The sequence below is a fragment of the Panthera pardus genome, unplaced genomic scaffold (assembly GCF_024362965.1).
Source record: "Panthera pardus isolate Hobbes unplaced genomic scaffold, ASM2436296v1 HiC_scaffold_19, whole genome shotgun sequence".
Taxonomy (NCBI): Eukaryota; Metazoa; Chordata; class Mammalia; order Carnivora; family Felidae; genus Panthera; species Panthera pardus.
This window is the reverse complement of record NW_026526754.1, coordinates 9,023,003-9,048,325: the sequence shown is the minus strand read 5'-3', so window position 1 is coordinate 9,048,325 and position 25,323 is coordinate 9,023,003. Positions and strand designations below refer to the sequence as shown.

At 40.0% G+C, this 25,323-nt stretch overlaps 2 protein-coding genes and 1 non-coding gene across 8 annotated transcripts in view; 2 read left to right on the top strand and 1 right to left on the bottom strand.

Moving 5' to 3' along the window:
• The window catches only part of NIP7 (nucleolar pre-rRNA processing protein NIP7), a 61,700-nt gene that overhangs the window by 25,024 nt on the left and 11,353 nt on the right, over positions 1–25,323 (bottom strand). The window contains exon 5 of one of the 4 annotated variants that reach the window (XM_019455430.2): positions 9,486–14,609. The exons of the other annotated variants lie outside the window; for them this stretch is intronic. Coding sequence (XP_019310975.1) covers positions 14,586–14,609 — 24 coding nt within the window. The 3' untranslated portion in view covers positions 9,486–14,585. Of the gene's footprint in view, positions 1–9,485; positions 14,610–25,323 lie in introns of those variants that run through there. 4 annotated transcript variants of the gene reach the window in all.
• On the top strand, positions 212–25,207 carry TERF2 (telomeric repeat binding factor 2). Of its 3 annotated transcripts, none has more exons than XM_019455422.2 (10): positions 212–623; positions 727–822; positions 1,474–1,604; positions 11,575–11,661; positions 12,712–12,858; positions 14,807–14,913; positions 16,245–16,637; positions 21,207–21,292; positions 23,319–23,359; positions 23,872–25,207. In XM_019455422.2, exons 1-10 carry the CDS (start codon positions 245–247, stop codon positions 24,028–24,030), a joined length of 1,626 nt encoding a protein of 541 aa, XP_019310967.1. In that variant the 5' UTR covers positions 212–244; the 3' UTR covers positions 24,031–25,207. The 3 variants fall into 3 exon arrangements, with proteins under 3 accessions (XP_019310967.1, XP_019310966.1, XP_019310968.1); XM_019455421.2 differs by having other exon boundaries at positions 23,316–23,359; XM_019455423.2 differs by lacking the exon at positions 11,575–11,661 and having other exon boundaries at positions 23,316–23,359.
• TRNAK-UUU (transfer RNA lysine (anticodon UUU)) lies at positions 2,737–2,809 on the top strand. The gene has a single exon. It is a non-coding gene; the product is annotated as a tRNA-Lys (tRNA).

Sequence of the window (25,323 nt, the reverse complement as noted above, 5' to 3'; positions counted from 1 at the left end):
CACATATTTATCTTTCAGTATCTTATACGCAGTCCCAGTATCTTATAGTATTCCATCATTTAGGAGCAAAGTTGATACTTGACCGCAAACTGCGTTGGTTTACCCTCCTGGACGGCTTGGACTCCAAGCCCCATCAGTCATTGCGGCCTGCATACTGGGAACTACGGGGTCCGAGAGGGAGTTAGCGATCCATAGTCTTTTCCCTCCCAGAAGCCCGCGGGCGGCTAGGAACGCAGTCCGTGTCATGGCCGCGGGAGCCGGGACGGCAAGCCCCGCTTCCGGCCCGGGCGTTGTGCGTGACCCGGAGGCGTCACAGTCGAAGAAGCGGCCCGGCCGGGAAGGCGGGGAGGGCGCGCGGCGATCGGACGCGATGGCGGGAGGAGGCGGGAGCAGCGACGGCAGCGGGCGGGCGGCAGGCCGGCGGGCGTCCCGCAGCAGCGGGCGCGCTCGGCGGGGGCGCCAGGAGCCGGGGCTGGGGGGCGCCGCGGAGCGGGGCGCGGGGGAGGCACGGCTGGAGGAGGCGGTCAACCGCTGGGTGCTCAAGTTCTACTTCCACGAGGCGCTGCGGGCCTTTCGGGGTAGCCGGTACGGGGACTTCAGGCAGATCCGGGACATCATGCAGGGTGAGGGCCGGACCTAGGGAAGGAGGCTGGCCGGGGAAGGGGATTTGTGGGGCCCGGGTGTCGGGGCTGGGGGTCGCCGAGCCAACGATGTCTTCTTTCCTAGCTCTGCTTGTCAGGCCCTTGGGGAAGGAGCATACCGTTTCTCGGCTGCTGCGGGTTATGCAGTGTCTGTCGCGCATCGAAGAAGGGGAAAATTTAGGTATGGCAATTTTTGTGTTCTCAGGGCTTACTAATTTAGGGTTACGTTGTTGTTTTCCAACTTATGTCCAGAACTGAAGGATTCGGGGTGAAGGTGCACTACTATGTCTCGATCACAGTGGTCTTTTTCCTTCTAAAATGAGTCTATTCCCTGGGTCTAGTTTTCTCCAGTTAAGATTCTCTTGTCTGCTTTTCTATTTTTTATTTCCTCCCACCTGTTTCTTGCTTGCCCCAACTTTGCTGCGATCTAATGAGTTATGTTAAGATGGCCAAATTTTTCCGGGTAGAATGTTTTCCAGAGTATAAGCACTTTTTTTTTTAATTGAACTTAAGAGCTGTTAGCAAAACTGTCTCCAGTTTCTGGTCGCTTGTATCTGAGGAGGATGTGTGTAACCTGAAATTTGAGATGCAAATACATGGGTTAAAAAATAAATTTTTACCTGTCTTGAAAATTAAAAAACAGTCACTTCAAATTCATTGGCTTGAATTTGAACTCTTAACATGTTTGTAAGCTTGTAGCCAATTTGTTAGCAAGTTAAATGCAAATGTTACCACATTTACATGTGTCTTTCCAGATAAACATGTATTTTGGACATGTTGTTTCTGCTTCTTATAAAATCTCTTAAAGCGAAAATTGTGCTCTTTGTCCTAGACTGTTCCTTTGATATGGAGGCTGAGCTCACACCACTGGAATCAGCTATCAATGTGCTGGAGATGATTAAAACGGAATTTACACTGACAGAGGCAGTGGTGGAATCCAGTAGAAAACTGGTCAAGGAAGCTGTAAGGCTCTGTATTTATTTCTTTTTTTCTTTTGGCAAAAATCAGACGTCTTTGAGCATACCAATGCTTATCTTTTCTGTGTGATGATGGAGAGAGCAAGTGAACATATTGAAATGTAGACACACACAGATGTTATATCTCTTCAGGTGACCCCTTCCCAGGTCAGGCTTGGAAAGTGTTAATGGCAGGTACGCTGCTTTTGTAATTTTGGTTGCCTTCCTTGTGGCCTTGGCAGAAGAGGCATTACAAAGGAAATGGGTTGGCATTGAAGACTGACATTTTGGAGGTTATTACACCATTCAGGAGCATCGTGAAAGGGCTAGAAGTAACAGGCCTAGGATTTGGTCATCCTTGTTTATAATAAACCAAAGAGGATAACTGGGGCCTTGAGAAATGTGGGACTGACTTTGAAGAGGAACATTGCCTTTGAACAAACAGAATCAAAGGTGCTGGGATAATCAGCCAGTTAGAGAACCAGTAATGGTAGAAGGCTGGCATAGCCAGTGTTCTTAACAAGGAAAAAGCTACTGGGGTATCTGGGAATTTGAGTGTGTGTGTCATGGCTTAGCTAGCTTCAGATAGTAGAACTTACTTTTACTTAAAACACAACAGGCAGTGGAAACCAGTCAGAAAAAAACCAAGGCTGCGGGGGGGGGGGGGGGGGGGGGCGGGGTTGTGGAAGCAGATGTGGAGGTGGGGAGTGAAGAATTAACAGCTGAGCATTGCCTTGGTGGTGGAAAGTAAGGAAACTGTTAAGAAAAGAAAAGGATCCTAAAAACATAGGATCTCAGGTAGGGGTGTGGAGATAAAACTTTGCTTAAGCAAGGAAGACTTTCTGTCCTTTGGCTGTGTGCTGGGTACTTAGGTACCCTGTTAAAAAAAACAACTAGTGTGTGTGAGGTACAGATATTTATTCAATTAAGGAGCTACTTTTGGTTTTGGAGAGAATGCTCAGAGAATCCAAATTCCAAAGAGGAATAATTCCAAGAATAGATTTTTAGTATAGGTAAGTCAAGTTTGTGATGGAGGGACAATGTCAGAGAAGACATATTAGCAAAGGAGGAGAAATCTATGCCTACTTTCAGAATAGCTAAAGATCTTTTGAATGGGAAGAAATGGTACACCATTGCGTGCCTGGCTGGCTCAGTCAGTAGAGCATGAGACTTTTGATCTCAGGGTTGTGAGTTCAAGCCCCATGTTGGGTATAGAGATTACTTAAAAATAAAATCTTAAAAAAAAAAAAAAAAAAAAGGAAGAAATGGTACCAGTTCAAAATAATTCATGTAATTCCTATTAAGTTAGGTAGCAGATTCAGAAGTGCAATTCCTTTAAAACACAACAGCTACATAGATTTATCTCTATCCCTTCTTCTGGAAGAGTATTTGTGGGTTTCATCTGCATATTTGTTGTTTTATTATTATTTTTTTTAAGTTTATAGATCACATTTGGGGGCTTCCTTAGGAAAAATCTGTTAGCGAAATGCAAATGACCTTAAAACTGTCAACCATACTCTTAGTTGACCTTGTTCTTTTCCATTTTCCATCAGGTACCAGATTTCTTGTTATACTGACTGTATTATAAACTGTTATTGCTGTGGACCAAATACCACAAAATTTAGCAGCTTAAAACAGTTAATATGATCTCTCATTTTCCAAGAGTCAGGAATCTGATAGTGGTTCAGCTGAGTGCTTTTGGCTTGAGGTCTCTCATGAGATTATAGTCAGGCTGTCTGCTAGGATTGCAATCATCTCAAGACTCATCTGGGGTTGAAGGATCTATTCTCATGCTCACTCACGTGGTTGTTAGCAGGACTCACTTCCTTGCTGGTTGTTAGCTAGAGACTTCAGCTCCTTACCTCTCTGCAGGGCTGTTTACAGTGTGATGGCTTGCTTCCTTTAGAGCAAGTGATCCAGGAGAACAAGAGCCCAAGACAAAAGCTGCAGTCTTTTATAACCTAATTTCACAAGTATCATCACTTGTGCCATATGCTGTTGGTCACACACACCAGACCAACTATGGATTAGTGTGTAATGGGACTGTGCAGGGTGTGGGGATCACTGCAGGGCATTTTAGAGGCTGGCTACCACAATTACCTTGAACTCTTATTCAGTGATACTGTATCACTTGCCTCCTAATTTCTTATTAAAAATTTTTCATTTAGATTCCTAGAATCTGTTAATGGTCATCTTTGGGAAAATGCCATGGAGTACCTAGGCTCATTGAAGCTTTCTGATGCATTTTCAGCTTTTTGTAAAGTTTCACAACATTCATTTAAATGTCTATTAAATTTTTGTTCAAGTTTATCAAATAAGTTATTTGTTAAGTTAGAACTTTTCATTGTATGATGTAGGCATTTCTACAGGTCTTTGGTACCCCTTCAGGAATCAAAAAACTAGTTTCATAAACAATGCCAAAACATTAGTTGACTTTCTGTGCATTGACTTTGCACTAATGGTGTAAAAGTAGTGATGGGTAAAATTGCTAGTATCTTGGCATGACCAAGGTGGTGGTAACCTGTAGAGTAGTCATTGGAGTCTTCATTGCCACATTCTTGCAGTTTAAAAAACAAATAAAAGCCAGTTTCAATTTAGAAGATCACTGATAAAGCAGTAAAATTATTAATTTTATTAAATCTAGACCCTTGAGCAAAAATCCTTTCAGTATTTTGTGTGACAAAGTAGGAAGTTTGCTCGAAGCATTTCTGCCATATACCAAAACTTGATGGTTGGCTTCAGGAAATCACTTGTGTGACTGTTTGAGTTGCATGCTGATCTAGCACTTTTTTAATGGAACGAACACCTTTCTTTTTTTTAACTGAAAAGAACTGACACATTTTGGCTGTTTAGGTGTGGGCATTTGGCAGTCATTTTCTTATAAAAGAGCAAAGGGAATTTGTCACTTCAGAGAAAACAATGATAGTATTTGTTGCCATTGATAAAAACTGACGCTTTCAAGTAAAAATTTAAATTCTGGAAAACTGGTATTGATGTGCCTGACAGTTTCCCAATTCTTAGATTTTTCTGATAAGATTGATGGTGATTATTAATATCGGTTATTTTCAAGGTATTTTTAATGAATGTGTCAACATTTGGAAGATCTACATAATTCAGTAAATATTTTCCAAATGGCCAATGCAGTATATTATAAAATCATTCATGGGTAAAAGATCCATTTAAAATGCAAGATAGACTAACGGATTTTAATGTAACAGATGATGAAAAGTTCACTTGCCCAAGTTTGGTGTAGAATCAAAGAAGAATATCCACAATTTTCTCAAAGATCTGTTAAAAATACTCCTCCCTTTTCCAACTTCATATGTATGTGAGGATGGAGTTTTTTAGTATATTTTAACCAAAACAACACATCACATCAATATGAATGCAGAAGCAGATATGAGAATCCAACTTTCTTCTATTAAGCCAGATATTAAGGAGATTTGCCAAAATGTAAAACAAGGCCAGCTTTCTCATTAGACTTTTATCTTAGAAAATACAGTAATTTTTCATAAACATATTTATATTACCCTGCAATGAGTTTGTTGTTTTTAATGCATTAATAAATATTTAAAATTTTTGTTTTATATTTGTAATATATTTCTAATATATTTCTATAACCCACAAAAACAGAAGTTCTTTGGGGTCCTCATTAACATTTAAAAGTATAAAGGAATCCTGGAACGCCTGGGTGGCTCAGTCGGTTAAATGTCTGACTTTGGCTCAGGCCATGATCTCACGGTTTGTGAGTTCAAGCCCTGCGTCAGGCTCTGTGATGACAGCTCAGGGCCTGGAGTCTGCTTCGGATTCTGTCTCCCTCTCTCTTGGCTCCTCCCCTGCTCACACTCTGTCTCTCTCTCAAAATAAATAAAGATTAAAACAAAAAAACGTAAAAAGGAATCCTGAGACTAAAAAGTTTGAGAACTGCTTCTGTAAGCTGTTAATGGTATTGAGGCTAAATTGGTTTTCTCTTCATAACTGAAAGATTCCTCAGGTTTCTGTGGAGAACAGCAGAGAGTAACATGTATGCTATATTATTGGGAAAGCATTTATTTGTTGCTTTTTGCTGTGTATCATTCTCCCCTGCACCTTTGGTAACAGCACTTTTTCTTTTGAGGCCTTACCCAATTTGGGGGGGCTGGGTGCATAAAACACACTCTTTAAGTACCTTAATTTTTGAAATAAAAAGCTTTGTCAGAGCTTTTGAGTATTCCTGTTTCCCACAACAGCCTGGTTTCTTTCTGAGTTTTTTTCTTTAGCCTTTCTTCCCTTCTGTGAGTTTTGGTTTTCTCTTTCTATGTGCCTTCTGCGATTTACTGCCCCCCCTCCCCCCCGGTGTTGCCCAATATAAACTTATCTTGCCTCTATTGGAAATCTGTGCTTGGAATTTCCTTTTTACTTAAGTTAGCCAGAGACCATTGCTATTGCTTACACCCTAAGAACCTTAGAGATATATACATAAGCAAAGAAATTATACTGCTTTCTGAAAACTTTCAAGTGAAAAAGAGTTCATTTCTTTAAAACAAACAAACAAAAAACTTTCCAGGAAATTAAAATAGATTTAAAAGATAAGCTCATAGCACAAATGTTGGAGGCAGACTTTTAATTTAGATTTTGAAAGCATTCATATTTCCTTTCTTATTTTACAAGGTAAATATAGTAGGACCTGGTTCTAATTCTGGAAAAGACAGAGTAAGCATATTCTCTTCTGTCTTACTTAATGCAAGTCTAAGTCCTGGACAGATTGTGTGGAGCACCTATCTGACAATTCAAAAATGTAAATGATAGTAAGCAGGTGAGGAAGAAGACGAGAATTTGAAGGTCCACCAACTGGTGATGAGTAGCTGACCACTTTTTCCTTCTCTGTTACCACCTAGCCTGGACTTGAAGGCTCCCGAAACCTAGAAGTGCACTCTAGGTGGGAAGAGAAAGAACTCCAAGAAAGGCTTTCTCTGGCCTGAGGAGCAAGAAAGAGATCTCCTGAGGGTCAGGGAGGGTGGGAAAAATCCCAGGCTTTTTTTTCTCCCTTCTCTCCTGCCCCAGCACCCAAGCAATACTGCAGTGGTGGCAGCAGTGGCCCAGTGATGACACTGGCAGCAGGGCTGGCACCTAAAACTGAAGGAAGAGAACCCTTTCTCTTTTAGCAGTGGAGCTGTAATCCCTAGAATGCAGAGCAAATTCCACTGCTTCTTTACTGTCTATCCTGCTGCTTGCTGTGGATACAGATGCAGTGTATAGCACAGTGGGGGAACTAAACCCCAGGAATGCAAGGCTGGTTTGGAACTTGAAAATCAATCAGTGTACTCCACTCTATTAGTCCAAAGAAGAATAAAACATATGATCTTTCAACTGATGCAGAAAAGGCATTTAACAAAGTTCCTGATAAGAACACTCAGCAAACTAGGAATAGAACTTTCTCAACCTGATAAAAGACATCTATGGAAAACCTATAGCTAACATCATCCTAGATGGTGGAGGATAGAATGCTTTGTGCTTATAATCCAAAACAAGGCAAGGATGTCCATTCTCACTGTTTCCATTCCATGTCATACTGGAAGACCTAGCCAGTGCAGTAAGTCAAGAAAAAGAAATAAAAGACAACAGACTGGAAAGGAAGGAAAAAAACTGTCCCTATTTGCAGATGGTATGACTGTCTATATGGAAAATCCCATACAATATACTAAAAAGTCTATAAGTAAGTATAGCAAGATTGGAGGATATAAAATCAACATACAAAAATTATTCATATGTCCAGTATATATTAGCAGTGAATGACTTGAAATTATCAAAACAGTGTCACTCATAATAGCTCCCAAAAAGAAGAAAAATAAATTCTTAAGTATATGTCTAGTAAAACATGGGTAGGATCTTTATGTGGAAAAACACAAAATACTAATGAGAGAAATCAAGACCTAATACATGGAAAGGCACACCACGTTCATGGACTGGAAGATGATATAGTTAAGAGGTCAGTTCTCTCCAGGCAATGGAATGAAGACCCCAATGACTATAGTACTAAATAACCAAAACAATTTTGTAAAAGAAGAACAAAGTGGAGGACTCACTACACAATTTTAAGACTTACTATAAAGCTGCTCAGGACTATAAACATAGGTTAATGGAACAAGAGTCCAGAAATAGGCCTACACAAATATGACCTTGATTTTTGACAAAAATTTGAAAGAAATGCAATGGAAAAGGTATTCAACGGAAAAGGATAGTCTTCAACAAATGATATGAAATAGCTGGATGTCCATATGCAAAAAATGAACCTTGACCTAAAACTTACAAAAATTAATTGAAAATAATCTAAATGTAAAATGTAGGTGCCTGGGTAGTTCAGTCAGTTGAGCAACCAACTCTTGATTTCAGCTCAGGTCAGGATCCCCGGGTCCTGGGATTGAGCCCAACTGTGCTGAGCGCAGAGCCTGTTTAAGATTCTCTCACTCTCAACCTCTGCCCCTCTCCCCCACTCATGTGCATACACTCTCTCTCTCAAAATAAAAAAATTAAAATAAATGCAAAATGTAAAGCTGTAAAACTTAGAGAACATGAAAGAAAATCTTTATGTCCTGGACTTAGACAAAAATTCTTAGCTATGACGCTGAGCATGATACATAAGAGGAATTTTTTTTTAACTATATTTATTTCAGGGCACCTGGGTGGCTCAGCTGGTTAAGTGTCTGACTTCAGCTCAGGTCATAATATCATGGTTCGTGGGTTCGAGCCCCATGTTGGGCTCTGTGCTGACAGCTCGGAGCCTGGAGCCTGCTTGGGATTCTTGTGTCTCCCTCTCTCTCTGCCCCTCCCCTACTCGCACTCTGTCTCTCTCTGTCTCTCAAAATAAATAAACATTAAAAAAAATTTTTTTTTAAACTTTTATTTTGAGAGAGCACCCGTGCAAGTAGGGGAGGGGCAGAGAGAGAGAATGAGAGAGAATCCCAAGCAGGCTCTGTGCTGTAAGTGCAGAGCCCGACACGGGGCTAAGAGGAAATTTTGATAAGAGGAAATACTGGTAAATTGGACTTAACAAGAATTTAAAACTTTTTTTCCGAGCAAAACATTTAAGAGAATGAAGACAAGCCATAGACTGGAATATTCACAAATCACTATCTGACAAAGGACTTGTGTTCAAAATATATAAAGAAGCCTCAAAAAAAAAAAAAAAAAAAAAACACCATTTAAAAAATGGGCAAAAGTCTCCTCAAAGAGAATGTACAAATGGCACATAAACACATGAAAAGATGTTCAACATCATTTAGTCAATAGAGAAATACCAATTAAAATCAGTGAATACAGGACATACTATTAGAATAGCTCAACTTCAAAAAATACTGACACTAATGATGTGGAGCAGCTGGAACTCTCACACATTGCCAACGGGAGTGCAGAATGGTATACCCACTCAGGAAAACAGTTTAGCCATTTCTCATATAAAGTTAAACATACATTTTCTGTATGACCCAGCAATCCCACTTGTGGTTATTTACTTTAGAGAAATGTTATGTTTACCCCAGAACTTGTACATGAAGGTTTTAGCATCTATTCATAATCACCAAAATTTGCAGACAACCCAAATATCCTTCAGCGGGTGAATGGATAAACAAAATGTAGTACAGTAGCCCCCCACCCCACCCGCATCCATAGTTTCACTTTCTGCAGTTCCGTTACCCACAGGCAACTGTGGTTGGGAAGCAGATGATCCTCCTGACATAGTCAAAAGGCAGAAGGCCAGTAGTAGCCTATGGCTAAGTCTTGATACTTATTACATCATTCACCTCATGTCCTCACATAGGCATCTTACCATTTCACATCACAAGAAGGGGGAATACAGTACAATAAGATATTTTGAGAGACAGACCACATTCACATAACTTTTACTATAGTATATTGTTACAGTTCTCGTTTATTGTTGTTAATCTCTTACTGTGCCTAATTTATAAATTAGACCTTATCATAGGTAAGTATGTAGAGGAAAGGGGAGGGAGGACTACAATAAATTCATACAATGGAATACTACTCAGCTATAAGAAAGAAAAAAACTATATAGATGTTATAACAACATAGATGGATCTCAAAGGCATTTATACAGAGGGAAAGAAGCCAGTCTCAGGGCTACAGCCTCTAAAAAATAAGTGCCACATACTGTATGAGTCGATTTATATGACCTTTTTTTTTTTAATTAAATTTTAGTTAACATACCAGACAATATTGGTTTCAGTAGAATTCATTGATTCATCACTTACATACAACATCCAGTGCTCATCACAAGTGCCCATTTTAATACCCATCACCCATCTAGCCCACCCCCGACCCATTTATGACATTCTTGAAAAGATGAAACTGAGAAGATCACTGGTTGCCAGGGGTCAGGGATAGGGGAGGGGTGACTAGAAAAGTAGCACAAGGGAGGTTTTTGGATCCATGGTTTTTGTGTCCTCTGTGGCCGTTACAGGATTCAGTAGGTGTTTTTAAATGAAGAACACTACACCCCCCAAAAAGTTCATTTTACCGTATGCATGTTAAATAAAATTTAAAAACATGATAGGATCCAAATGATTTTATACAAAGTAAAACCTTTGAATTCTTCAAGAAAGTTCAGTATAGTCTTAGTATAGTTATTCTGCGGAAAATGATGTAAAAGCAAATGTGGTCATGACTAAAATGAAAAGACCTACTTTGTACCTTCCTTGGGCAGCAAGAATTTATATATGGTTGTGCCTGCTATTCAAGAGCATTTGAATTTGTATGTATATAGTATATGTATTTGTATACAGTTTCCTTTGTATGCTGAGGACAGAATCACCAGAGATTAATACTGAAATCCCCTTGCTATTCCTCCTTCTCTTCATCTGTATCTCCTTCAGTTTTTCTCTGAAATGAAGATTGAAAATATCTGTGGACGAATTTTCCTTACCGTGTGTGTGTGTGTGTGTGTGTGTGTGTGTGTGTGTGTGTGTGTGAGATATGTTTCTTATACCTCTCTTTGACACAGGATTTAGAGTAGCTACTTTATTCTGTAAGATAACTCCAAATGCTCCCAACTTTCCCCTGGCTTTTCTAATTAAAAAAAAAAAAAATGTACACATATTTTTAAAATATCCCTTGGGGTGCCTGGCTGGCTCAGTCAGTGGAGCATGTGACTTTTGATCTCAGGGTTGTGAATTTGAGCCCCACATTGGGTGTAAAGATTACTTAAAAAATAAAATCTAAAAAAAAAAAATCCCTAAAAATTTTTGATCACTGTCATTTTACCTCTGCATATCTTTTCTTGGGGTTTCTTTATGAAAGGACTCTTCTTTTTCTCTGTAGCTGATGAGACTTTTTCATTCTGCCGGGAATTTTGCCCCTTTTGTGTGTTACATGTGGATGCGTTGGATTTGTTCATCTCAGTAATTTCCTGTACACTTTTAACTGGAGTTGCCAGCTGGGGTTTTACGGTAGTGAGAGGCTGTGTTGGTTCTCCTACAGAAATGGCCTCAGGCCTTTCCTGAATGGAGAGCCGAACCCTATGGTCAGCAAATGGCTTTTTCCCCCCCAACAGCCTATCATCCCCACTCTGTCCTCATCATTATATCAAAGCTTTGCGTCCAAAAAGAACAGATCCAATTGTTCTGGGGACCTGGAATGACTCCTGTCCATTTTGCTTTTCCTTGGGAGGCCCTATTCAATTTGGGTAAATGGTCTGTAATCCAGAGGATCAGATTTTGCTTTATCAGCTATTTTTTAAAAATCCAGTGTAATGTTGAAAATCTACTACCCTACACAATGAAAGAAGAGTGCTTACAGTTGTTCATAATGCCTGAGCAGTGACTGTTAGTTTTTAAGTACAGGAATTTGATAGATTGTGAAAAATTTCTTGGGTAAATAAGGCTCACTTTTACTTTTTAGTAGTTTATTTTAGTACCTGATTTTCTGATTACTCCTGTCATTATTACAACAGTTAAAAAAAAAAAGGTTTTTTTCCCCTTTTGTAGGCTGTCATTATTTGTATCAAAAACAAAGAATTTGAAAAGGCTTCAAAAATTTTGAAAAAACATATGTCCAAGGACCCCACAACTCAGGTAAATTTGATATACTTTTGCTTCCCTGACTTAAATCCATCTCATTGTTTTTTGTGGGGAAACAGGGAAAGGGTTTCTTTGTCAGGAATGTAATTTAAATATTTGGCATCCTTAGCATGTTGTCTTTTATATACGGGATAAAAACATTGTGAGATTGACTTTTCAAAATTTATTTTGTATTGTACAAATTTACCTAAATTATTTTCTTGCCCATTTCTGTCTGGTTTGTGGCAGAACTTTATTTAAGTGATCAGCACCAGGTATTAAGCTATCAACTTCGGTAACGCTCCTATTACATAAATGCTGATTCTGCAGACTTGAGAACCAGCCTTGGTGAGGACTTAACTCCTCTATTTTCTGGTGTCAAAAGCTCTGTTGGTGCCCTGCTCTTTTTTTTTTTCTTTCCTTTGTAAATCTAAATTTTAGTTTTTGAAAAGGTAATACATGTACATAATAAAATTCAAAAAGTACAACAAAAGAGCTTAGTGAAAATTCTCTCATCTCTTGACTTAGCCACCTCATTCATCTCCTCATAGACAACCAGTGTCTTTTTTTTTCTTTTATCCTTTCAGAGATAGTCTAGTCTATGCATATGCAAGCAAACAAGCCTATGTGTGTGTATACAGGGATACATACATATATCTATTCTTCCTGCTCTTCCCATATATACCTGTGAGCATATTCCTACACACTAATTTGAGCATTTTGTAAATTGCTTTTTTCACTTAATATATCTTGAAGTTCATTCTATATTAGCACGTAAGGAGCTCCTTCATCCTTTTTTTCCTTAAGTTTAAAAATATTTATGTAAATGTGTGAAGGTACTTTAGATCCTAAGTTCTTCGTATTGTTTTATAGCTACATACTAACCCATTATGGCTGATCCATAATTTATTGCCCTGTTCTTTGTGGTAGGCTCCCCTTCCTATATATGAACACTGATGGCCATTGACAGCATTTGAAAGTCGATAGTGTTGTCTCAACTCACCATCACTGAATTTTTACTAGAGTTCTCCTTTCTTATGTTGCAAATATCGGTCCTTTGTGTAGAAGCTGAGAAATGATCTCCTGAACATTATCCGTGAGAAGAACTTGGCCCACCCTGTTATCCAGAACTTTTCCTATGAGACCTTCCAGCAGAAGATGCTGCGCTTCCTGGAGAGTCACCTGGATGACGCAGAGCCCTACCTCCTCACGGTGGGGCTTGGCCTTCTCTTCCCATAACTGTGATGTGGCCTTGAGGATGTGCAGGCAATTAGAAAAGGACAGCTCTTTTTAGAAGTGAAAAGAGTAAATGTGTGTAAAAGACTTTTGATTTATATGCACTGTCTTCCTTAATTAAATGCCTTAAATATACAGAAGCGGAGATTCTGACAGAGGCACATGGAACATACCTGGTTTCCTTCACCTTCCATTTATACCTCCTACATGTGATTAATCTGTTGTGGTTAAGTAGGGGAACACTTGAAATGAGTGGTGGTTCCCAAAGGAGATGGAATTTGAGTTCAGTTCGGGAGCAAGAGTGGTAGATACAGTATAATAGGGTTGTTAAGAGGAGGAAGGAATAACTGGAGAAGAAAGGTGTGATGAGAAGTATGATAAGGCATAAACTAAATGAAGATGTTCTTTAATTGGATCAAAGTGATCAGCATAAAGAATGGCAGCAGTGAGGCTCAGGACAGCATGTGGAAGAATAAGAACCTAGTGTGTCCTATAGGGTGGCCTGTGATATTGGAAAACTGAGTGAGAGGGTTTTGTTTTGGTTTGATTTTGGTTTTAAATCACCAACATCTGAGAATATCTTAGCTCAGGGAGGCTGGCTGATTCAGTCAATAGAGCACATGACTCTTGATCTTGGGGCTGTGAGTTCGAGCCCCATGTTGAGTGTAGAAATTAATTAAAAGTAAAATCTTGAAAAGAAAGAAAGAAAGAAAATATCTTAGCTCATAACAGTAGATCTGCCAGGCCCATATTAGACTAGTGTTAGGTGTCCTAGCAGTCATTTGGCAGATGTGAAATTATCTGTAAAGCAGATAGTTTGGAATATTCAGGGAGCAAGTGTCAGGATACTTGAGCCTGGCCTGGGGTCCTTTATTTTGTATTCCAGATAACTGGAAAAATAACCTTCTACTGTTGGGGGGGTGCGGGGGACAAAACTTTGTTCTTTTTTTTTCTTTTTCTCTCTTTTTTTTTTTAAGAGAGAGCATGTGCAAGTGGGGGAGGGGCAGAGGGAGAGAGAGAGAATCCCAAGCAGGCTCCATGCCCAGCGCAAAGCCTGCGTGATCCCAGGACCATGAAATCATGACCTGTGCCGAAATCAAGAGTCAAACGCTCAGATGATTGAGCCATCCAGGCACCGCCCCCTCTTTTTTTTTTTTAAGTAGGCTCCATGCCCAACATGGGGTTTGAACTCATGACCCTGAGATCAAGAGTCACACGCTGTACTGACTGAGCCAGCCAGACACCCTTAGAACTCTCAGTTCTTAAGACACCACTTGTTACAGATATGTATATCTGAAACAGAATGATACTAGACTAATTGGAAATGTATAAAACTTCAGTCAGAGGGAGACAAATGGGCAGTTGGAGTTAGAGCAGGATTGGCCCACTCAGGGCTTTATGTGGTATAAGTAAGGATTTTCAGAGTTAATAGGAAAAACATATTTGTGAAATATGTTTTATAAAAAAATTTATACACAAAGTAAAAGATATTAATATAAGCATTAGTTACCCCAAGTTTGGAAGAAAAAGTTTGACTTTTGTCCATGACCCCAAAAGTATATTTGGCATTCAGAAACTAGATTAGAGATGAGATTAGAAGAATGGAAGAGGAAGTAGAGTCAAATCACATACTTGTTTGTTGTCCAAAAGGTTGAATTCTTGCAGTGTCAAGATGGTCAGCACCACTCAAATTGAGTTCTCCTTTAGTATAGAAAATTGTGAGCCATCTTTTGAGGAAAGAAAAAAGCAAGACATTTGAGATAGTTCTTGTGAATTCTTTCCCTTTGTATGTCCTCCTCTAGTTTATGCCTTGAGTGGATTTATAAGTGAACATGTTTGCATGTTGAGTATGTACATTCATGAAAGAAGAGATTTAATGAAATTCTGTGACTTCCTCTTCCTGATGACATCCTTCTTTTCCCAGATGGCCAAAAAAGCTTTGAAATCTGAGACTGTCGCCTCAGGTACAGTGAAGGAAGATAAACAGCCAGCACCAGAGCCTGTGCAGAAGCCACTCAGAGAACCTGCAAGGTGAGAGGGATGCCCTTTTGCGATCTTGGGCAAAACATAAGGGTAGTCTGTTGGAAGCAGTCTCCTTAGAGTAGAATCAGTTAGTTTCTCCTAGTACTGACATGTTATTTGGTGACTTATATAAGGCAGTGTGGGAGTTACAGAGCATACCTCGGGAAAATGAGAATATTGAAGATGCGATGTCATATCCCTGACAGAAGTTCCTGACTGGTTGTTCCTCAAAGGTTCTTTCCTTCTCTGTTGTCCTGTCCTTGCCCATATTCACTCATTACGTCCTTGTGGATACCTGATCTCTTAATGCACTGTTCAGACTTGTGAATCAGATTCCCAAGACAAGTTGTTAAATAGGGGTTACAGGTTTAGATGCCTTTGGGGGCCCAGTAGAAAATGTACAGGAGTGAGTACAGGATAATGCATTTCAGAGCATGTGAGTGTGAACCAGAGAGGGCATGCTTTTCAGCTTCGTGTGATTGTTGCAATGTGGAAATGTCCAAGGATGCCCAAACTTCAGTTCAAATTTTTATGTGAGACATCCAGTTTTGTTTTTGTTTTGTTTTTTGACGTTTCCCAGTGTGGGGAGGCAATTAGTCCAATTTAAAGAAAACAAAACTTGCATAGGTTAGGCAACAAGACATATCTGTCAGCTGGGCTTGGCTTGTAGGTTGCCAGTTTGCCCTCTCCTAACAGTTTTTAATTTAATTATACCAGTTATTCCAAATCATAGTTGAACTTAACTTTATTATGAAAAGGCAGTTTCTCATTGTTCCAAGACTGGCACACTTCTAACTCTGACAATTCTCAAAATCCCATTTATAAGTGTACTGTAGGAGAAAGGGGGCAGAATGGAGACCAGTCTTTTCCTTCTTTCACATGAGGGTTGAACTGGAGAGCTGGAAGAGTTTAGACTTCAAGGTGAGATTGCTGAATTGTCATTTGGTTGCCCAGACAGACTCGTAGCTGTTCGGCACTATACACAGTTCTGACGTAGTTGCTATAGTTCATGCAGACTAAAGGGATTAGCATGCTGGCTAAGGAGGTCTCTTGGAAGAGGAGTGTCATTGGCCCTAGTCCTTTAAGGTTCTCTTACTTGGGAGTTTAAACTCCAGAGCTCAACTTCTATATCATATAAAGCCTCTATTTATGCTTATAAATGGAAGCTTTATAATTAAAGGTTGTTTTGAGCAACTTTTTTTTTTTTTTTTTCCCAAATGAAGTGTCCTCAACTTGAGGAGTCCTCTAATTTGAAGCTTCACACTTTGGAAAAGTTGTGGCTGTTTGGATGAGCACCAGTAATGGTGAGACTGATCTTTGTATATCTGCTTCATGTGTAGGCAGTTACGGAGTACTCCAACCACCATTGGAATTATGACCCTGAAAGCGGCTTTCAAGACTCTGTCCAGTGCACAAGATTCTGAGGCAGCCTTCTCAAAACTGGACCAGAAAGATCTGGTACTTCCTAATCAAGTGTCTCTGCCATCACCAGCCCTCAAAAACAAGAGACCAAGAAAAGATGAAAATGAAAGTTCAGCCCCTACTGAGGGTGAGGGTGGCTCCGAACTGCAGCCCAAGAACAAGCGCATGACAATAAGCAGATTGGTTTTGGAGGAGGACAGCCAGAGTACTGAGCCGAGCACAGGCCTCGACTCCTCCCAGGAGGTCGTCCCGGCATCACCATCCAAGCCCACCGTTCTCAACCAACCCCTCCCTGGGGAGAAGAATCCCAAGTATGAAGACGTTCTTTGTGGCAGTTTTGGGGCTGGTTGGTGGTCCTGGTTGGGCCTGGTATTGCTTCCATGAATGAAGTAACTTTCAGCTAAGTTATTCACCACCAAGGCTTGCTCAGACTGCTAGAATGTGACTTGGGAGTGGGGAGTGACGACATAGCCATCCCTGCCAGTTCTGAAGCCCCACCCGTGGGCTTCGAGGCATTGCACTAGGCGTGAGTGAGGATGGAAGGGTTTCAGAGCCTCCTACTCATTGCTGCTTTCATTTTTAGCAAACTTCTGAGTGCCTTGACTACTAAGTACCAGTCTTCCTTGTTAAAAGAAATTTGTCTGAGTTAGGCCACTTTAGACTTTGATCCTTAAAAAAGATTTATGAATATTTATAGTTTTGCACCTTCTATGAGTATTTAAGACTTGGCAAACTCAGTAAATATCTCCTAATCTCTCACATTCTGCTAGGCTCTGTGGGGCAGTGGTTAGAATGCTTATATTTTGCTCCCTGTCATGGGCTGGCTCTTAAATTTTGCTACCCTTTGTGCTCTCTTGTGGATCCTTCCTCTAAGCAAACTGGTTTGCTTGTTCTGTCTGGAACATACTCTCTTTGTTTCTACTGCTGTACTCTTCTTGCTTCCTCTCATTCCCCACAGTTGGGTTTTCATTCCTCCATCATTGCTTGTGAGAATCCCATCCCTCCTTCAAAGGGAAGAGAAGCTGATATTGATGAAGTACTTTCCATGGGCCAAGCACTTTTCACATATTATTTTACTGGATCTCTAGAATCCCCACTCTGTAAGTGATATGTTAGCCCCACTTTTAGATGACAAAGGTTTAGAAAAGTTATTAATTTGCCTGAAATCACAAAGCTGAAAAGTGGCAAAGTTGGGCTTTGGGATTTTTAACCCTAATCAGTCTTGACTCAAAAAGTCAATGGCCCATACACCACCTACACCAAGATGCTTCTTAAAATTCTGCTTCTTCCATGAATCTCCCCTGGCAACCCTGCTTTAAGTGATCATCTCACTGGTCACCCAAGGTCATTGCCATCTCTACCACTGCTCTGACATGCATGTGCTAGGTGCCCAGAGAGGCTGTGGCATCTAAATGATTAATACTCAGGCACAAATCTGCACAATACATACCATTACCTACATTTGGAAGTGAGTGAGTCATTGGCTGGGCAAGCAAATGGAGCTCAACACACTTTTATTCTCATTTGATACATGATCTCCTTTATTCCTTGCAGCAGTCCTGTAAAGCATAGATATTACTGCTATGAACAGATGAGGAAACTGTAGAGAATGCATGATTACAGTGGTTTTATAAATGGGAAGATTCGTGAAGATTTAGACCTGTTTACCTCTCTCATGTGTCAAGCACATGAAGTTTGAAGGGTATTTTAAAGCAGAGGTTGGCAAACTACAGCTCCTGGGCCTAATATGCCTGGCACCCACTTTTGGAAGTCAGCCACAAACATCACATACGTATTGTTTGTGGCTGCTCTTGACGCTACACTGAGTTGAATAATTGCAACACAGACAGTAAGGCCTGCAAATCTGAAGGTACTCTCTGGTCCTTTACAGTAAAAGCCTGGCTAAAGGATTTGCTCATGAGGTACCTGGGAGCTCCAGGGAAGAAGAGTTCAGTCTGCTCAGCAAAGTTGTGGGTGGAACAAGCCTTGCAGAAGAGCAAATGTTGAGCTGACCTCGAAGGATGAATAAGAGGTCATCAAGCATATTGTGGGGTGGGGGTTCTAGACAGCAGGGATCTCTTGTATAGTCATGAGAAAGCCTAGTATGCTCCAGAAAACATCATGTATTCTGTATGGCAAAAGAATATAATGCACAGAGAGGATGAAGGGAAGAAATGTGTGGATGGGTAGATGGGCTAGGTCTTGAATTCTTTTTGTATTCTATCAGTCAGAGGTTCTTAAGCTGGGCTTCCTATCACAGTGACCTGTGGGATGTTTAATAAAATAGATAATCCCAGGATCCTGAGTACTGAATTAGAAGGGGCAGGATCTGTAATCTGCTTTTCTAACCATACCCCAGATAATTCTTCTACAGCTAATCTGAGGGCCTGATGAACTACCACTGATGGCTTCTGAATAGGCACTGAGGCAAAGAGATCAGATAGGTGGCTGGAGACTGCTACTGAATGAGTAGTCAAGATCTGGAGGAAGCTGGGCTGGTGGAATCGAAGGCAGGATTAGGGTATATCATCTGGAGGGCAGGGTCACAACTAGATTTTTATATGTCCAATGGCACTTGGCACAGGGCAAATGCTTATTAGCTATTTGTTAACCAAATAAAATAATAATTCTTGGTTTCTTGCAATTTAAAGGGTCCTACCCAAAACTTACATAAAAGGCCAGCAAAGGGTTAACATTTTAGGCTTCCTGGCCACTTGTGTCTCTATTGCTTATTTTTGGTTTTGTTACAACCCGTTGAAAATGTAAAAACCATTCTTAGCTCAAGGATTGTACAAAAACCAGCAGCCAGAGGCTGTAGTTTGCTGACCCCTCTAGACCAGACCCCTCTAGCCCATTCACTGCTCATCAAGTTCTAACTTTACCAACAGGAGCTTAAGGACCAGGAAGTGACGTGACTTGCCTAGGATTGCACAGCCACCTCACAGTGAGATGAGGACCCAGATTTCAGCCCCTTCCACAACAGAAGTTAGGCAAAACCAAACGTGTGTACACAGAATAAGTGTTGCGTTCAAAGGAGGAGCAGGAGGTTGCCATAGTGGTCTGTGCAGATTGTCTGCAGGCAGAGTGAACAGACACATGGGTGAAAATGACAGTCCCAGAGGTTAAAATCAGTTTTATCCCAGCATGGGGATAAGCAGGCAGAAAACTAAAGCTGTAATTCTGACTTTTATTTATAAACAGTAACACAGTTAATATCCTGAAAAGGAAAAACATCATGTAATTTTTTTCACTTTGTCTCAAGCAAATTATTCTCAGAAATAATATTTTTGGGGATATGACCCAGCTTAAAAATAAAGTAAAGTAGATAGTTTACCATTTGTCTCAGCCATGTAGGCAATTTCATAGAAAACTCCTGGAACTCAAGGAATTTTTTCCAAGTCTGTGTACTTCTTAAGTGAACAGCTTTCATTACTCATTTGCAAAATACCTAGCCAGTCTTAAAAATAAATTTCCATTCATAGTTGGGGAAAGGCAGAGGTTTGTCTCTGTACTCTCTTGGTCAAGTTTTACAAGTCATTTGATCTATATAAATTCTTCAAAATTAAAATCAGATACTTTACATGTTTGCTTTGTAAAAGATGTTACAATTCTGAGATCAGATTTGTGCTGTGTTATGTTCCGAGGGCCATTTATTATTAATCGGGTAAACATAGTTAAAGTTGAATAGGAAAGACTGACTACAATTTTCATTTATTCAATAATTCAAGTTTGGGATTATTTCTTTAGCTTTGGGACTTTTTTTTGATTACACTCAGGTACTTAACATTTCACTTTTACAGGAAGGATTCTTATTTGTTTACACTCTGATCCTCAGTGGTTTAATTTATTTGCAGCTCTTTGATAATCCTGTTACTACTCTAGCATTTACTTCTCCAGCTCCTGTTAGATTATGTGTTACTGTGCTAGATGGTTGAGGTAGACAAATGAAGATACAGAGCTTGCCTTCAAGGTGCTTATGATTAAGGGGTATGCTGTGAACTGGCTGTTTAATAAAGTGGAAGCACAACCACAAGGGCAGAGGAGTGGAGGCTTTTTGTGTGTATTCGGGGCCAGGACTTAGGGTAAGCTTCATTGGGAATGATGGCCTTAAAAAATGGGTAGAATTTTACTTCGCAGGGAAGGGAATCCCAAGCAGAGGGAAGTGTAGAGAGGAAAGAACAGAGCTTATAGAAGGAAAAGAGCAGAAGGCATGGCTGCCGTTTGTGCTGATGTGGGTGGAGAGAGGAGGCTTTGGTAGCAAGAAATTGTCTGGAGCCAGACTGGAGGATCTTCATTCACCCATACAGGCTTCAATGTTGAGGCAGGGAGAAGCCATCATGGAACAGAGATGAGGTAATTTCAGACTGATGTTCAGGTGGTTTTGGAAGGGGAAGGGGCTGAGGACAGAGACTCCAGTTAAGAGACTAGTGATACTGGTGAAAGGTACCAGTGCTTGGACAAGGGGAATGGAGAGGGAAAAGAATGCAGTTCAGAGATTGGACCAGGGCATGTCTTTGAACATGGAGCATGTCTTTGAAGAACTGGGAGCAGTTTGCATGTTCTGAGTTAGAAGAATGCCGAGTGAGACCTTTAAAATGAGAATCCAAACCAACCAACCAACCAAGAACAGGAAAATGAACAGATTTTGAGGGGGACAGTGGTGTATTCATTCATTGCTGAGTTTGAGGGATGATCCTGCAGCCTGCGGGACAATGACATAGAGACGCCTGGCCAGGTCAGGACTTTGGGAATTGTAAATGGATCTTCACTGTGGTCACAGAACAGGGAGGAGTACAGGCCATGAGAGAGCCGAGGGTAAAATATGGGATGACCCTGATGAATCTGTTTTACATCTTGTCCTCTTGTTGATCTCCCCTCAGAGTACCCAAAGGCAAATGGAACAGCTCTAATGGGGTTGAAGAAAAAGAGACATGGGTGGAAGAGGATGAACTGTTTCAAGTTCAGGGTAAGCTAGGACATTCTCCTTGGTCTCCTTGACAGTAGCTGAAGTATAGATGCCTGTTACTATCACATTAATGTTCCAGAAACTGCTTGTCTCCAAACTAGTATAAGTCTAGTAAGTTCCTCATTGTGATTCACGAGGAGTCAGTTTTATGTCCTTTCCCATTAAACGATGGAGACTGTCAAAGCAGCACTTTAAACAGAATTTTTAATTAAAAAAAATTTTTTTTTAGTAGGCTTCACACCCAAGTTCTCAGGGCTTGAACTCACAGCCCTGAGATCAACAACAGTAGCATCCTCCACCGACTGAGCCAGCCGGGTACCCCATGTTTTTGTTTTAATAAATCCTATATTTAATTCTAGCTGATGTTCTTACTAAAGTCTTTTAATTAAAGGTAGAAGTGGCCCTTCCCTGCATTTCTTGTTTAAGTAAAAAAAATCTCTTACCAGTTTATTTTTTTCCAAAGTAAGAAACTTTACTTTTCCATAATTAATATTAAAACTTGTAGCATTTGCATCAGAATATCTCCCACCACATACTTTGCATTCTAATGGAAATATCTTAAGTACTAAAACATAATCTTGGAGATTCTAAAGACTTTGGTAACACAGCAACAACAGTAAACCTTCCAATCTCAATTTTATCCTTAAAAAGTACCTTAATTGGCACAATCATAGTTGGCAAGATCAAGATCACACAGGAAATGGAAGTAACAGAAAATCAATAAAAGTGGCATAAAGTATTTAAAAACAACAGGATCTAAAAGTTCCAGAAAACATCTACTTCCAGTGCAGTCCAGATTTATCAGCTTTAAAATCTGCTTCCACTACAGTATGAAGTACTTCCACGACTTAAAAATAAATAACCTGACTCTGTCTGTAAATATCCCTTTTCCTGAACCACCACTACTGCTGTAGGAAGCACTGCTGGGACAGTAGCATCTGCTGCAGCAGACCTCTAGCAAGTTTCACCTGTGTGCAATTTTGCCTTTTCTTGCAGCTTTTTAATGGCTCTTGTTGGCTTGCAACGGCATGTCTTTTATACTAGTATACCCTCCTCTAGCCCTCTGGCCTTTCGAAAAATTATCTTTGTGCATTTTTTTGAGGCCTGATGTCTTTCCTTATGGTGAGAATGTGGAACTTGAGCAGATCTCACATGGTCTCTCTGAGTGGGGAACAATAATTACTATCCTGTTCTTGTTTAAGGCTTACTATCCTGTTCTTGTTAAGATCTTGAACCACACTTTACGTACATAAAATGATCAGGGATTTGAAAATTCTGGCATACGACAGTAAAATTGTGTTATTTCAAAGCAGTGGTTAGCAAGGGGTTGTAAAGCAGAAATTATACACACAACATTATAATACACTTCACTTGAACACAGGTTTGAACTGCACGGGTCCACTGACATGCATTTTTAAAAAATAAATACAGTATAATACTGTAAATGTATTTTTCTTAGGATTTTATTTCTTACTTTCTTAACCTTTTCTCCAGCTTACTGTAAGAGTATAGAATATATTACATATAACATGCAATATATGTGTTAATTGACTGTTTATGTTATTGGTAATGCTTCTGGTCAACAGTAGGCTATTAAGTTTTTGGGGAGTCAGTGTAGATTTTTGACTAGATTGCGGGTTGGGGCTCCTAACCCCCCACATTCTTTAAGGGTCACTTGTATATGTGCATATATTAGACTTTTAACACAGTCACTCAGTAATTTTAAAAGTCATGTAGGTTTTACTAAAAAGCCTGAAATCCACCATTAACCTTAATTGAATGTCTTTATTGAATGTCTGTCTGTAAACTATTTGCTCTGTAGAGATTCTCATTGGCTGAAATGACTGTTACCTTGTAAACAAAGGACAAAAACAAATTACCATTTAGTGACAGCCTTTCTTCTCTCAATGTTGGGAAATTCCAATTAAGTTTTCCTTTTAAGAACATTTGATGTCTTTTTCTTGTGGTTTGTTCACAAGAGAAAGGTGAACTCTGAAATGAATCTACTTTTAATGTTTTCCAGCAGCACCAGATGAAGAGAGTGCAACCAGTATAACAAGAAAGCAGGTAATTTAAAATTACATTTTCTGACCTTTTCTGGTCGTGTGGATAGAACAAAGGTAAAATAAGTACGCACACCTCACGGCATACGGTGTATTTCCATGCACCTGGAACATGCATAGGACATAGGATGTTTCCATGCACCTGGAAGAAGGTCTTTCAATTTTCCAAATAATCCAGGATTATTCCACATAATCCAAAGTAAGTTAAAGGAAGAAATTCTCTGGAAGAAAAACCTAGGAGGACAGAAACCTGATACATTTTCCTATGAACAACATACGTTTGAAGTTTTTAATGCCGAAGTGATTATTAGTTGACAATGAAATGGCAGGACACGGAAAATTATTAAATGTCTAAATCCACAGTGTTAGCTTATCTATATCATGTTTTAAAAACATAAACCCTTCTTTTGGGTTCAGATTATTGTCCTACGATTCTTGAGTTTACCTCTTCATTGTAGGAAAATGTGAATCAGTGGAGAGACAGGTTGTGATAAATATTTTGGTTTTCTTTTGCAGAAGTGGACTGTAGAAGAAAGCGAGTGGGTCAAGGCTGGAGTGCAGAAATATGGAGAAGGAAACTGGGCTGCCATTTCCAAAAATTATCCATTTGTTAACCGAACAGCTGTGATGATTAAGGATCGCTGGCGGACCATGAAAAAACTTGGCATGAACTGAAACAGGCTTTCATTTCCACAGAATTCACAGGAGCATGGTTCCTAATAATAGCCCCTGATAGTCTGTTTTTCTTTCAGAAGCTGGGCTGGGATGAGAATTTTGGGCATCCTCCTCCAACATGGGGGAGGTACCAGTTCTACTTCATTGCTGTTGAAGATCATGGAGCTGAGAAACAAAGCCAAGTCCACCCCATGTCCTTGGCAGAGATGACAGGCACATAGCTTGTACAGTGCCAGAATATCATTAGTATTTCCCTTCTTTAGTGGTTTGCTTGAATTTAAATCCCTGGTAATCAGTAGAACCTTCTCCTAGGAAATGGTGGAGTCTGTTAGGAGCCACTCATGACTCTGACCTGTTAAAACCAGCAACGTGAGCATTATTTGGAGTGAACTTGTTCCAGGTAAAGCTTTGGCCTTCTGATGCAAATGCAAAGGACCTTCATCTGTCATGAACCCAGGTTGATGAGAGACCAGTCCTGGTGGAATCAGTGTCTCTTTAAAAACTCTAGCCAGTTGTAACATCAACATCTAGACCTGACAGCCTTGGCATTTGCTCCCAGTATTTGCTGGGCTAGGCAGGCAGGTTTAACCTCCACCTCTCCTGTGGTTGAACCAGTGTGTTTTTTGGTAAAATGGTGATTGTAGATAAGCTTAGCCCTTTACCCCAGTCCCCCTGCCCAAGTCTCTTCCTTATGCTGGACTTTTAAAGCTTAAAAAAATCTTGACTGAATATAAATGCCTAATTACATTCTTTGTGAAATGGTTGCTTCCGCCTGATTCCCTAATTGTGCTGTGTTAGTGTCTTGCTCTGAAGCTCAACATTCCCTTCTCCTTTTGTACCTTGTTGTGCTTGCTGTCTCTCTCGGACATCCTTAAAGACTGTCTTTTTGGCAAAAAAAAAAAAAAAGAAAAAAAAATCAGTAAAGTGTTTTCTGTAATCTTTTTTTAAAATATGAGAACTAATTGTCCATAACTTGTAGCACTCTTCATTAAAGTCTTGCTTCTCTCAAATGTTAAGTAGCTATTTAATTCTAGCAGAGCACGTATGAGCAGATGGAGGTAGCACCATGTTGAACAATCTTTGCTGAACCATGTTGACTGTGTTAAGAAGCTGATGTCAGCTTGTATTGGGTGTTTTAATCCTTGAAAGCCATGTCCAACAGAGATGTGGAAACTTCCTTTTAATTTGTCCATTTCTTCATATAACATATTTTGGGACAAAATTCCCCCTTTCTCACATTTGAGTGAAAGGCAAGTTGTAAAGAAATGCTACAGTTTTAAAATTCATCCTGTA

Excerpts from the sequence above, each read along its gene's own strand:
- TERF2 (XM_019455421.2), top strand. The coding sequence starts at position 245 with ATGGCCGCGGGAGCCGGGACGGCAAGCCCCGCTTCCGGCCCGGGCGTT. Across the intron at positions 624-726 it reads GATCCGGGACATCATGCAGG|CTCTGCTTGTCAGGCCCTTG; the intron begins GTGAGGGCCGGA and ends CTTCTTTCCTAG. Across the intron at positions 23,360-23,871 it reads CCAGTATAACAAGAAAGCAG|AAGTGGACTGTAGAAGAAAG; the intron begins GTAATTTAAAAT and ends TTTCTTTTGCAG.